This window comes from Neovison vison, chromosome 13 (assembly GCF_020171115.1).
Source record: "Neovison vison isolate M4711 chromosome 13, ASM_NN_V1, whole genome shotgun sequence".
In the NCBI taxonomy this organism is placed as follows: domain Eukaryota; kingdom Metazoa; phylum Chordata; class Mammalia; order Carnivora; family Mustelidae; genus Neogale; species Neogale vison.
This window is the reverse complement of record NC_058103.1, coordinates 8,311,015-8,324,632: the sequence shown is the minus strand read 5'-3', so window position 1 is coordinate 8,324,632 and position 13,618 is coordinate 8,311,015. Positions and strand designations below refer to the sequence as shown.

The 13,618-nt window shown below is 39.5% G+C and overlaps 1 protein-coding gene across 4 annotated transcripts in view; it reads left to right on the top strand.

Moving 5' to 3' along the window:
• Positions 1-13,238, top strand: part of VRK1 (VRK serine/threonine kinase 1) — a 76,996-nt gene extending 63,758 nt beyond the window's left edge. For 2 of the 4 annotated variants that reach the window (XM_044232097.1, XM_044232098.1), the window contains 2 exons: positions 5,987-6,074; positions 12,940-13,238. In XM_044232097.1, coding sequence (XP_044088032.1) covers positions 5,987-6,074; positions 12,940-13,223 — 372 coding nt within the window. In that variant the 3' untranslated portion in view covers positions 13,224-13,238. Of the gene's footprint in view, positions 1-5,986; positions 6,075-7,309; positions 7,417-10,743; positions 11,174-12,939 lie in introns of those variants that run through there. The other 2 variants (XM_044232100.1, XM_044232099.1) reach the window with 2 other exon arrangements.
• Positions 13,239-13,618: the final 380 nt, after the last annotated feature.

Genomic DNA, 13,618 nt, shown 5'->3' with positions numbered 1-13,618 from the left:
CTTCATGTCATTTGGTTGTCAGCTCTGTCTGCTGTTTTTTGATGTTTCTAATATATTTATGAGTTCTGTAGTGATTATTATTCTATTTATTGGCTGTGCAGTTTCCTTGTAACCTCTTCATTTTCTTTTTTAAATTATCATTTCTCATTTACTTAGTTTTTAAAATCTTTTTCTTTTTTTTTTTTTAAGCCTCCAGTGCATGTTATAAGATTTTCTTCTTTTGGGACTACTGTGTTTTCTTTCAGAGTGGAATCTTCAGCTGTCTTTTGCATGCTATGACCATTTATTTCATCTTCTCTTTTTGTCCCCAAGGATTCTGACTTTGTTGGCATGCTTCTTCTCTGGATTGTATTAATATTGAATACAATAGCTTTACATGGACTTAACAGATTATTGTATTTGTGAATCCTTGGGTTTGCCATTTGATGAAACTGTTTTGTTTTTCTTCAGAGATTGGGTTTGAGGGTTTGGCATTGCTAAGGGACTTTCCTTGCCTGTAGTTCATACTCTGGGAGGATCTGGAGAGCCATGGCTCAGCTGGTACTGCAGGTCAGATTACGTGTCTTTCCTCAGTACCTGCTCCATTCCCTTCCCGGCCAGACGATGCCAAAATTTGGTAAAATCTAAACCCAAAGTAAGAGAAACCCCGTTGGGGATTCTTCTCTTAGCTATGCTTTACTCGTTTTCTCTTTTGTAATCTATTTTGGTAAATCATTGTTTATTGCTGAAAATAATTAGTCTTGAATGATTGTGGTTATTTGGCCCTCTTTCTTCAGGCTTCTGCTCCAGGGAAGAAACGGAATCACAGGTTCTGATTTCGCGGAGGGACAGTGTGGGCATAGGGAAGGTCTTTTCCAGGGGCTCGTCCAGTCTTTCTTTTCAAGCTTCCTGTTTATATTCTGTAAATTGAAGGTCAGTGGTGAAAAATTTCTGAATGGTGTTTGCTCATGTTCTTTTCCCCAGTATGGTTCAGGGGTGCGTAGGAGCCCCATGTTGCTTTCTAGCAGTGTCTGACTCTTCTTGACCACCAGTTCCCAATGGTTATGGTGAGAGGCTCTGTCACTGTTGCTGCTGAAATATTACTTGTTATTTTGTGTTCATTTCTTCAGAGTTTAGGTGAGGCAGAGGTTGAAATACTACCCCCCAGATGTCCCTTATTTTTACACACAGTTTAGCTTGTTTGTGGGTGTGACATATCGGGGCCACTGGAATCTCTGCCCTTCCCCCACAAAAGACCGCGCGTGTTTGTACTGTCACCTTCTCAGCTCCTCATAGACCGTCTCCCACGTTACAGTCCCCTGTTAGTTCACTTCTGTACACGTGCTAGCATTAACTCATTGTCGGATAACAACAGTAAATTCTTCATTCCTCGTGGTATCTTAGGAGTGGAGAACTTGAACCAGTGAAGAACACAGTATTCCAAACTTTGTTAGTCACATGTGGAAACATTTTCTTTGGCTAAACCCTTTCCCCCAGACCTGTTAACAGTTAGCGGAATTCACGAGTTGTACTTGCTTTCCCTACCCCCGGAGTAGATGAGCGACACGTGTTGACAGGACATCTGAACGTAAGCAAATAGCAACAGCAACTGCAGATGAAATGAAGTCCCGCATGGGCTCCATTTACGGTGCGTCGATACTGTACCACATGGCGTTCGTGCACGTGGGCTTACCTTGGACGCTTCCTTACGATGATTTGCAGAAGCCTGAAGTGATTTCTTCCAGGACTTAACAGTTGTAGAAACTTGACGTGTGTGTTTAATATTTTGATAAAAACTAAGATTACTCTTTTGCTTGAATCTGTTTTTTTAGCATGCATTTTTCAGCTTGAGAATGCAGCCTGTGACCTTGCCAGGCACACAGTAGGTGCTTAGTAAATATGTGGTGGGTTCTCTGCCCTGGCAACGTGAAGGCCTGTGTTACTGCGGAAGGAAGTTGTAATAGTCATGATTCTTGTTACAGCCTTTATCACTAGAACTCATTTAAAATAATAAATCACTTTAATGCATTCTAGCAGAATATTTTTAGATTATTCTCCAAATTAATCTGCTCTTCTTTTTAAGTCACTCACTTCCTGACCCGCTTCCCATCTTTTCATTTCTCCTTTTTCTGATTATGTCTGACCTTTTCCTGCTTTTTCTCAAAATATATCTGTAATGACTTCATGTGCACTTAAACGTCACACAGGCTGTAGAAGGCTTGGTGCGAAATGGGAAGTCATCTCTTCATGGTTACAACACTCGTTGAATGGTTGCTCGGCAGCTGCAGCCCCGTAGGTATTTCTGTGTAAACTACCATGCTAGGCCCCATGGGAGCTGCCCAGATGAGGAGCCGTCGTCCCTGCCGTCTGGGAGCACGTGCAGAATTGGGAAGCAAGAGTGCGGCCGAGGCTCTGCTCGGTGGATTCTCCTTCTTTCGGAAGCGAGGCACTACCGTGAGAGCACAGCCTCCAGGAACTGTAAGGGGGGCGGCGTCGGTCTGAGACGGCCCCTGGAGCAGGAGCAGAGGACTCTGAGTCCTGGTCTCTCCCACCGCAGCTGAGAAACACTGAGCCGGTTCTCTTAGGCTCCTGCTGTCTCCAGCCTCCGCGTTTTCTGCCCCCATTGTGAATTCTAACTAGGTCCACTGGTTTTGTTAGTACTGTGTACCGCACCTGCCTGCTTTGCTTTCATAGAAGATATGTGTTCTGTGCTTTTTTAGTTACTGTCGAGTAACAAATAATGGTTTTTTGGTTGCTATTAATGAATGTAGGAACTGAAGTAAATAATGCTATTAGTTTATAAAGTATGTACCGTTTGCAGGGTGACCTCAGGTGGCCTTAAGTAAGTAAATAAGACAGACTGGCGCAGTCAGTCTCTAAGTAATTGTATTTAGAGTTCTCTGTTCGTCGACACGCGTACAGTACCAAACATTTGGAAATTTGAGGCTGTATATTCAGAGATTCTATAATAAACATTTGTGATTTTTTAAATAAAGAGTTAAAAACCAACAACAGTCCTAAATACTACTCACCTTTGATATAGCCGTGGATCTGATTGGCTTTTCTTAGAGGCTGTTGAAAGCATCTAGAGGTGATCTTTTGATGTGTGACCTGGGAAGCAAAGAATGAATGGGTCTTTGGTTTTTGCCTCACAAGATTTTTATTCTTTGTCCTGTTAAAACAGCTTTAAGTCTCTAAGTGGTCTCTAGTCAGTGTTTAGACTATTAGTAAATTATCAGTCCAAATGCATCTAGCTGATTTGTCTTCCTGTTTCTAAGCTGGAAGTGAGAAGCTGCTAATTAACTAAATTTTAGCCTAGCATATCTGAACACTTCAGAAATACAATGTGTAATACATACGCTAATGCCCTTTGAAATAAACCTCATGTTCTGCAGATATTTTAGCTGTGCTGAATTAAAAGAAAACTCTATTCTAAGTTTATAAGTCATTCTGGTGTGTCGTATAATATTTTGATTTCATTTATAAATGTAGAGGCACTTTGTGAGACCTGGTGTGGAACATGACAGAGTCAGATTCACGTAGTCCTTTTCTGAAGCCGTTTTCTGTTCAGAAAGAGCCAAAATATGCACGATCTGAAGCCCAAGATGTTGACAAATAACAAAATGAAACATTAGGAGATAATCAGGAGAAAGAAACTGCCAGTGGATTGTTTGGAATTTTACTCATTGCCTTATAGAATCAGTAACACACTTAGATGCTTTTAAACATGAAGGGTTTTTTTGTTTTGTTCTGTTTTTTTAAACTGGTCTTTTCCTAGAGACATGGGCCCCTTTTGTCAAAACTAAATACATTCTTAGAAAAGTTGGGCAGGAGATACCCAGCTGGAGTGTGTTCTAATGAAATTCAGTGCTTTACCTATTGCATGGATGCTTAAAATACAGGTGTTTGTTGTTGTTGTTGTTGTTGTTTTGGTTGGTTGAATACTGGCTGATTTTCATTCCTATGTAATTTACTTGCATGGAGATTAAGATAGCTCTTTTTTATTAAATAAGCTTGAGAACAAGATGAATGCACTAGGTTCTTAGGTAGAATGTATTGGAGAGCTCCCTTTATAATGAGCATTTAAAAATCTGCCTCCTTAAAATCGGAAAATGCATTCTTTCCTGTATGGAATGCAATATAGTAGTGAAATATTCCTCCTTAATTTTGGTCCGAATGAACAAAAGTGTCTGTGTTTATTCCTGCCTAATGCATCACAAATCTGCTGACATGCTAACCTTGGAGTCTTGGCTGGCGTTAATCAGGCCTGTGCACCGGCAGGAAAGATGTACCTAATGCACTCCATCAGTGCAGTTTGCATATGGAAGTTCTCACAGGGGAGCTGCCCTGTGCCAGCTGAGGGTTACCTGCCCACTGCAGTTATTGTATGTAATTATCGAACCAATCTGTTCAGCCCAGCAGGGTCTAGATGGTAATCATGAAGCAACACTTTGGAAAAGAAAGATGTAAGGCACTCTCCCCTTCTCTCATCAGTTATATGAAGTTACAGCCACTCTGAACAGCTATTCTTGAGAGGCAATACCTCCATATACAAATCTGCTAAATGAATGCCTTTGAAGGTTTCTTAAGGGTTAGTCAAGTTATTTTTGTCTGGGTGAAGCGTTTTCTTAAGGAGCATGGCGGGGATCTTGGAGTTCTGGTCTTTCCACGGGCACCTTAAGCATATTTTGAAACAGTGGGATTATTTGTAATATGTAGATAATAACAGTTCTGACCATTTGGGGGTTTTAAGGTAATGCGGTTTGAGTAGAGTGGAGCTTTTCCTTGCAGCTCTCTGTGGAACAGAATCCGCGGTCGCCAGCAGGCAGGAGAGCGGTGCGCGGTCAGCAGGCAGTGCGCAGAGTAGCCCGAAGCAAGGGAGAGTCTCAGATGAAGTTCGACTTAATAGCAATTGTTAGAAAATAGAAGCGAGGACTTTCTGGTGCATCGTGAATCTGAAATTTGGGACAGATGAGAGGATTTCCTAAATGAAATCTGGGCAACCCAGCGAAGCTTTGAGTTATCATTTGGATTTTAACACATTTAAATTTGAGGCTACGTGGGAGAAAGCTCTAACAGGAGAAATGCAAACTTGTAAAGTTATTACTGGGTTCTTCCGTAGTCATTCCTACACGTAGGTGTGTTGAGTAATTTAAAAACTTCACACAGGACTGAATTAGTTAGAAAATGTCGTCGTGGTAGAAAATAATGAAAAGAAACTGAACGAGCTCTTGGGAAGGCTGGCTGCTGACAGACTAAGCGTTAACTCCTAAGTAACCCTTCACTAGAAAAATAAATAGAATGTTGGAAAAGCTTGAGGGGATCGTGGAAAACCCACCCTGTTTTTGAGATTTTAGGAGAGCTGTGTACTTTTAAGACTCTTCCTCTACAGGAAGGTGTCCCCCCCCCCACTCCTTAAACTTTTAATGAGAAGTATACCAAACGAAGACATTTATTGGAAGTTTTTCTTTATTGATTCATGTGTAGAATTTTACCACTGATTGATAGGGTATAACCAGTGATATACTATATGGACAAGGTGTATATTTTCCCATTATCAAGTGGATTACCACGCCTCCCCCCGCATACGCCACACACATTGTTAAATGGGGAGAGTAAGTGTCATCGGCCTGAGCGGTGAAACCAAATTTGTTAAATGGTTTGCTTTTAAAAGAGAGTTTCTGTATCATCAATTCTGCTGGTTAGGCTGTCAATGATGAACTATAAGAAGGGTAAAAAGTTCGAGGTGCTTGTAACAAACAAGCTGATGTTCAGACTAACTGTACAGTTGAAGACTCTCTTTATCCCATTTTCTTCATCCACAGTCCCTCCCCCTTAGGTAACTACCACACTGTAGTCGTGTGTATTCTGACTGTGTGTTTTGTTATACCCACACCTTGATAGATTTGCAAATATACTAGTATCTGGCAAGTTTGTGTATTTACTTATTTGACCATCAGACCGAATCTCTCTTTCTCTCTCTTTTAAAAAATCTCTGTGTAACAAGCGCAAGAAAGGAATTGAGGAGAGCACCAAATCCAGTGTCGAAGATATGGAATGCTCCGATACACAGACGGAAGAGGCCACAAAAACCCGTAAGTTGAACAATCTTGCCTATTAGCTTTTTCCATATATAAACACACATTACATTTCCTTCTACTAAGTAAGAGGTTAGCTTATAGTCATAACATTTTGATTTTATAATAAAACATCCTACAAGAAGATCTTCTATTTGTATAGTATCATCACATGTTCTTTGTACGTACATTGCACTGTTTACTGTTCACAGTTATCACAAAGTTGGGGTGGGGAGCTACTCTGATTTTGCATTGAGGGAGCCCAAGACACGGAGCCCTTAAATGGCAGAGCCGGAACTCTTGACCTCTCAGGCTACCGTCTCTCCGTTTCTGCACATTGATCCACTTTACAGGATCTGAGGGAAGGTTCGGATCAGGCGAGTAGTATCTGGGCTTATGTAGCTGCCTGTTCTACTGGCCTGAGCCACCCCAGTGCTCCCCACTGAGTCTGCAACCTCTTCTTTTCTCTCAGCAAGTTGGGACTCAAGGAATTAAGGCCTCAGTCATCACTTTTCCAAGCCCTTGAAGTAAAGAGCAGAGTGTAAAGTCATTTCTGAGATGGCTCGTAAACTGCTGGTGAGGCCTCTTCCAGTCCGGAGCCGAGGCGACATCGACAGCAGCAGGGACGCACCTGCCAAGGGCACAGCGGGGTGGGGCTGGGCTTCCTGCCGTGTGTCCACTTAGGGGATGGCCAGGGCAGGACGTGTAGGTACACCTTTGGGTGGCTCCGAAAAGGGAAAACAGTTGCCACGTTTCCTAAGAGATAATTTCTTTGACGTAATGAAGAGATTCAGTGCTGGCTGCTGTACCATGTTTTTCTTTTTCCAGATTTCTTTTCTGTCTCGCTGCCTTTTCGTTTATTTATGAAACATTTCCCACTTTGTAATAGAGAAGGCTCATTTTTGGTAAAAGTTTCATTAAAGCCCAAGTGCCCTGTTGAATCAGGCTAGGAAGGTATTTTCCCTTTCCTTTGATCGTGTCACCTGTGCGTGTTTGTGCAAGACTAACATTTGACTTTCAAAGAGAATCTTCTGCACTCAATTCTGTTAGTGTGGTCTTTCTTGTATAGTATGACTAGAACATCCTTAGGTTTACATGAATTCACCGCAGAGAATCCTGGGGGTATCTAGAGAGGGAGGATAGAACTTTACCCGGGAGGCTGAAGGTTTTGAAGAAGTTCCTTTTTCTCTCCTGCAGCCATTTCCCGAGCCCCACTGTTCTCCCGCCTCCCTTCTTGTTCGTTTTGTTACTAGGAAGTGAGGAGTCCCGAGGAGCAGTGCATGGAGGCCTGTCTCAGCCAGAGGCTAGCAGCAGCAGCTATGACAGTGAGTGGGAGCAAAATTAAGGAGCATTTGTAAAGATAGAGCAATATTCTTACTTTAAAAAAATCCCTTATATTTTAAAAAGGGCAGTTTTAGTTCAGCAAAAAGCCCACATTGTGGTAGTAAGGTTGATACCCATTTAGATCAGAGTGAATTTACAGCTGTGCATGGAGAAGACTCATGCTTCTTTTGATGCCTGAAGGTCATTTGTTACCTGAACTTTGCTTTAGTGAGCGTCAGTTATTTGTTTTGATACATCAGTGATTTTAAAATTGGGCTATAATTATGAAAAAATACTTTTTATACCTAAAATTTTAATTTAAGGTCCTTACGTTGCTGGTTTTTATGGGGAAAAATATATTAGTATTTTCATTTTATTTATTAATAACAAAAGAAGAGTGTGGACCCCATTGCATATTTAAGGAGAACAATCCAGATTTTTTGTTTCAATTTAAACAAAAAGAAGATAGAGGATAATTGAATTCTCCCTTATTCATATAAACTCCAAATTGCTCTATTTAAATGCTGTTTCTCTTCTTACTATAATTTTTCCTTTCTCCTAAAGTTCAGGGCTAGTTAAAGTATTTTACTGTCTAAATATTCATAAATGAGAGAAATATTACCTGAGATGGTAAAATGTTATTGCTTCTGGGAAAAAAAAAAAAAAGGCCAGTGTTCATGAAATTTATATTTGTATTCATCCTTTTAAAGTAACTCGAAGGAGGAGGCGCATTATTATGTTTGAATTTTGTTTTAAGGAAATGTATAATACAATTCAGTGACTTCTGTGTTCTAGAGCTTTAAGATTTTGTGTCATAAACGTGTTTCAAGAATGGTTACCTCTAACAGCAGCAGCTTTAGAAATGTCAGTTTCTTCATTAACAATTTTATTTTCAAACACAATTTATGGTTTACAATATGGTAAGAGATTTTTCTCACTGTGTGATCTTTCAGAATGCTGTGCCTGGCAAAATGGGAGCAACTTTCCTTTAATATCTATTTAGACCATTTTAAAAACGCGTATAATTTTCTTGATACACCTAAACTCATTTTGACTAGTTGGGGGTCTATTGTGTAAGAACACATTCTGAAAGCTTTCAAAATGTGTATTGTGTAGGTTTTCTCAAAGAAAGAGAGGGGGTGACGGGGTGGTTTTCAAGAAGAACAGAGGCCTCTAATCCTTTTATTTTTATGCAAGGCATAATTTTTACCAATTGAGAAAATTTGGTTATTTGCTGCAAGTAATTTTTTCCCCCACAAAATGATAAGCCTTAAAAACCATGCATATTCTGGCATTTCAGAACTGTCCCAGTACTTCAGAATTGTACTAAAAATTAGTTAATGTAGCCATGATATTTATGGCTAGCTGCTTTGTCCCTTCCGTTCATAAAATGGACAGTAATCCACAACCTTCTCTTGTTAATGTTATATTTGAACAATCTTGAATTTTGGTCCATTCTTGAGAAATCTGAGGGAAGCAGAATTGACAGTTACCTCTCGAATATCTATGATCCGGTCACAAAAGGGATCTTTTTAAGGGCACACTACAAAGACACTTCCCACTTGTTCTAAATTTTTGCATTAATAAAATTATACAAGAGTATCCAGACTTATACTTTTCCTTTTTCAGATTTTAAATTTTACATATTAGTCTTTTACATTTATGAAATGGGTACATTTTACATTTATGAAATGGGTACGTTTTCATAATATATGAGAAGAGGAAAAATATTTTTTCTGCCACAGTTAGAATTATTAGAGAAAATACTGAATTGATACGTGCAGCAAAGACTCCACATTGTAGGATCCTGATTATATAATAAATTCCAGGTAGTGTTTTTAGTTGCAGTGAAAAATTTTAAATCTAGATTGCAAGGTATAAGCAGCAGTGTTATTTAAGAGTAAAATGACAAATTAGGATGTTAATGAGAATAATACTCCTTGAACATAGTGATAGCTATTGTTAAGTGTCCTTTGTAATGTGACGATAGATTTCAAATTTTATTGAAAGGAAGATGTACTATAGTACTGATTACTGACCTGGAATTTGTGATACCCTACTATACCCCATCTTAGGCCATCACAACATTCCTAGTTTTCTGTGCAAAATTAATTTCAAAATTCTTGAAATAAAAAATTAGAAATCTACCTTAGGATATATTTTTATCTATCACAAAAATTGAAAAAAAAGCTCAAAAGTTTAAACCATAGTATAGGCTATGCATATCAATGGCAGGAAAAAAATGTCCATGTAAATTTGAAGTTTGCTTTAATTGAAGTATATGGCAATTAAATAAAAACTGGAACTTGGAAAAATAAAAAAAAACGCTAATTTTTAAACTGATCTTCCACAAGGTAACTAAGTCTGTAAACAGGAAACCTTTAGAATTTATTATTAGATGTACGGTAAGTATTTTGTCCTAGATTCAAAGAATGTTTTGTACGTTTCAGGAAAGAAGTATTGATCTGTTGTTTAGTGCATTCATTGATTAATTATGGGCGACCACGCTGCCCCTCACCCTGGTACTGTTGCTCTTTTCCTGACCAAGGGAGTCATGAGGCGGTTGGAAGGCACACTTGGTTTGCCAGCGCTAGGCAGCCGTGATCAGGCTTACACATACTCTTCCGACTCTGTGCTTGCCTTGGGGTAGTGTGGGGGTGCTGGGTGGGAACAGAGTCTCCTTGGTGAGGTAGAATTCCTGTGTGGAATTCCCATTCAGAGCTCTGCCCCCAGTAAAGAATCACTGATTTATGCCAACTCAGGAGTAGTTGGATAGAAACTGTCATAAGGTACTTAGACCAGGATCAGGTGTGATGTTTCTTTAGAAGGCTACTCAGTTGGGGTCTCTTTAACTCCTAGTGGAAAGACTTCATGTCTTGGAATGGCCCAGTGCTGTCCCGCCTAAAGAGTATAGGTAACAGGCTTTAAAAAGCAACACATTTTATTCCTTGCTTCTCAGAAATATGCATTACTTCATCACTTCCCTCCCAGAAATGAATGCCTGTCTTGTTGCTATAGGTTACATTAGGACTTACTGTTTTAAATTGCAAATAAAAATTTGGGGGAGAAATATTTCAGTGCCCTTGTAAATTGGATGTGTTTTTCACCTTTGGGAGAGTTCTGTTGTGACTTAAGACTGAAAGGTAGATGTTAGCATATTTTTTGACATATTAAAAAATTGACACAATTTCCAAAGATTTTCAGGCTATTAACCCTTACTTTTGTGTGTGAATTTTATCTCCACCAATCATCATAGTCAATTAGATTTTTAAATACAAATAAGTATATATGGAAATGCTTATATTTTTCTTCTTTAGCTTTTATTAAGTTAGTGATTGGAATTTCTTTGTTTTTTCTCTTCAAGGTTCAAAAGCCAGAAAGAGAGTCCAGAAGTAAATCAAATGCTGTAAATCGACTTTTCTTCCTGTCATTTGACTTACTCCTCTTTTTCTATTTTAAATGTTATATTTTCATGTGAGTCTTTGAGGATGGGGCTGACCATGAAATAACTATGTCTTTGAAAAATATAAACTTTTTTTTTTATTAAGTAAATACTGTGTACAATTTATTAAAGGCTAATTTATAAAATTGAAAATCTTTAGGTCATACTCTTTAAGCTTATCCTGAGCTGTATGTGTTTGAGGCTCTGCAATAGCTGCAAGAAAAACCACCATGGTGTTACTTTCTAATCACTGTCCGTTGTCCCGAGTGTTTAGAAATGCTTGGCAAATTCTACATCTTTAAGCAGATATACAAACCTTAAAATAAAAGTCTCTTTTTGTGTGATACAAATACACCATTTGTTGTGGCCATAAGATTTGGATTGCATTGGTTCTGTTCAGTTCCACAAGCATTTACTGGGCACTTGCTGTATGAAGCAAGAGGAACAAAGAAGGGAGAGGGTTAAGAAGGCAAAAGCGGGGTAGTAAGTAGGTCTGTGGGAGAGCAGACACAGGTATTGAAAGTTAGATTGTAGAAGGACCGCGTAAGTGTCCAAGTGGCAGGAGATGAAAACAGGTGATAAGGTGTTGGGGGGCAGAGTGAGTGCAGATTTATAGACGGGCTTCGTTGAAGGCGATCCTGTGAAACAAGTAAAACAAAGCAAGCTCACTCACAGGAGGTTATTAGAAGTGTTGGCTTTTTTTTTTTTTTTTTAAGATTTTATTTATTTGACAGAGAGAGAGAAATCACAAGTAGGCAGAGAGGCAGGCAGAGAGAGAGAGAGAGAGAGAGGGGAGGAAGCAGGCTTCCTGCAGAGCAGAGAGCCCGATGCGGGGCTCGATCCCAGGACCCCGGGATCATGACCTGAGCTGAAGGCAGAGGCTTTAACCCACTGAGCCACCCAGGCGCCCCAGAAGTGTTGGCTTTTTGTGGCATATGATGTCTGTGCAGTAAACCAAGCACTCGAGAGTTTTAATGATCAGACATTTTTAGATTGGGATTTTTTATAGTTGCCCTGACAATAAAAGCTTTGGATTTAAACCTTTATGAACAATTTCAAGGTTTACTTTGTTGCAGAAATTGAAATTGGGTTGGATTTCCTAAAGGGCCATCCATCTCACTGCTTAATGGCATGTTCCATGTTTGTAGATGGTGTAGAGACGCACTTTTATTTCAGTATTTAAGCATTAAGCATGTCTTCTAATATGTATTCAGAACCTAAGTAGTACAGGGAACTAGTGATTTCTCTTTTGCTTAGGACAAGCCTCAAGTAGGTATTTCTGTTTTTTAAAAAAATGCGTTGATTTAAAGAAAATGGCAAGTAATAGTGCAGGTGGGACGTCGACATACCCCACATTTGTCAAGGCGGTGCCACATTTGAGCAGCTCTGAGCCAACACTGGGACTTGAAAACTTCGGCCCCTAGTGCGGGTGTTTAGGTGTAAACATGCATGGAACGCGTGTCACTGCCGTGGTCAGATGCTGAAAAGTGCAGACCAGATCTGCAGTCTTCCCTTTGAAAGTTCATCCTTTAAAAGCCTCCTGAAGTTCTCGAGCGTGTGTCTTTGCAGAAGCGAGAACTAGATTTTGGGCAGAGCCTCCTCCTGTTTTCTGTAGAATGTTGGATTTCTGTGCTCATCAGTGTTATGGTCCCAAGTTTATTTGTAACACCTAAATCAACTCTCAAGTTCTGTTTCAAACACATTGATGCTTAAAATAGGATAAAATGTGTGTGGTGTGTTTTTGTGTATATGCCTTAGCCTTTTTTATTTTTCAGAACACAAAAACATAGCAAAACCTGTTGGTTAAATATTAAGAAAACAAACATTTCCTCACATATTGTTTTTAACAAGTGCTGGCATCTTCGCGAATGTTACTCTGTTGGCAGGGCTGCAGAAATTAAAAACTAGTAGCCAGAGTAGCCAGTTGGATTCATTGGCTGCATCTCCTAATTCCGCTGCTCTTCTCCTTCCTACCTACACTAGGCTTCGTAGGCTCCCTTTGTTTTAAACCAGTGATCAAATGGCCTTGTTATTCGGAGTTAGGCTTTTTTTGTTCCTGGCCATTTTCAGTTTTGTACTTACTGTTTTTATTTTGCATCATTTCTGTTTCCTTTCCAGTCCGTGTTTCAGAGGACTTGGCCAGTCTCTGTTCGTTCATAACCCAGCGTCCACGTTCTGACAGGTGTTCCTGGCACCACGCGGTCCTGCCTTCTCTGCCGTTTTCCTCGGTCGTTAGTGAGCTGAGATGGTCTGGTCTCTGGAGGATCGATACCTGTGCCAGGCTCTTGTCCTTCACACGTGGGGCAGTATGTGCTCTAGATGTTCTAGAAAGCAACCGATACATCTTTGGTAACCAACTGAGCCCTGAAGTAAAACAGCTTCTAGGTAGTTTTCAGTGGTGACCTCATAAGACAAATAAAATGCTAATAGACCAGAGCTATAAAACTCCAGTTATTTTTTCAAATTACTAAATTAAATGTGCATATAAAGGCCCAAGTTACATAGCAGTAAATTAGTGGTGGAAATACAAATAAATTATATGTATTTATGTGTATGTGTTTATATGTGGTTGAGCAATCTGTGCTTGATTATCCCTTAAAATGCTGTTTTGTTGGCTATGTTCTTGTGATTACCAAAGTTTATTCATAATACCTGGTCACTGTAGGAAATTTGCAACACACAGAAAAGTATGAAAAGACAAACTAGCCATATTACTCCCACTCACAGGAAACCACTGTGAATGTTTTGACACATTTTCTCCCAGGCTTTTCTATGCATTTTTATCTTAAAATAATTA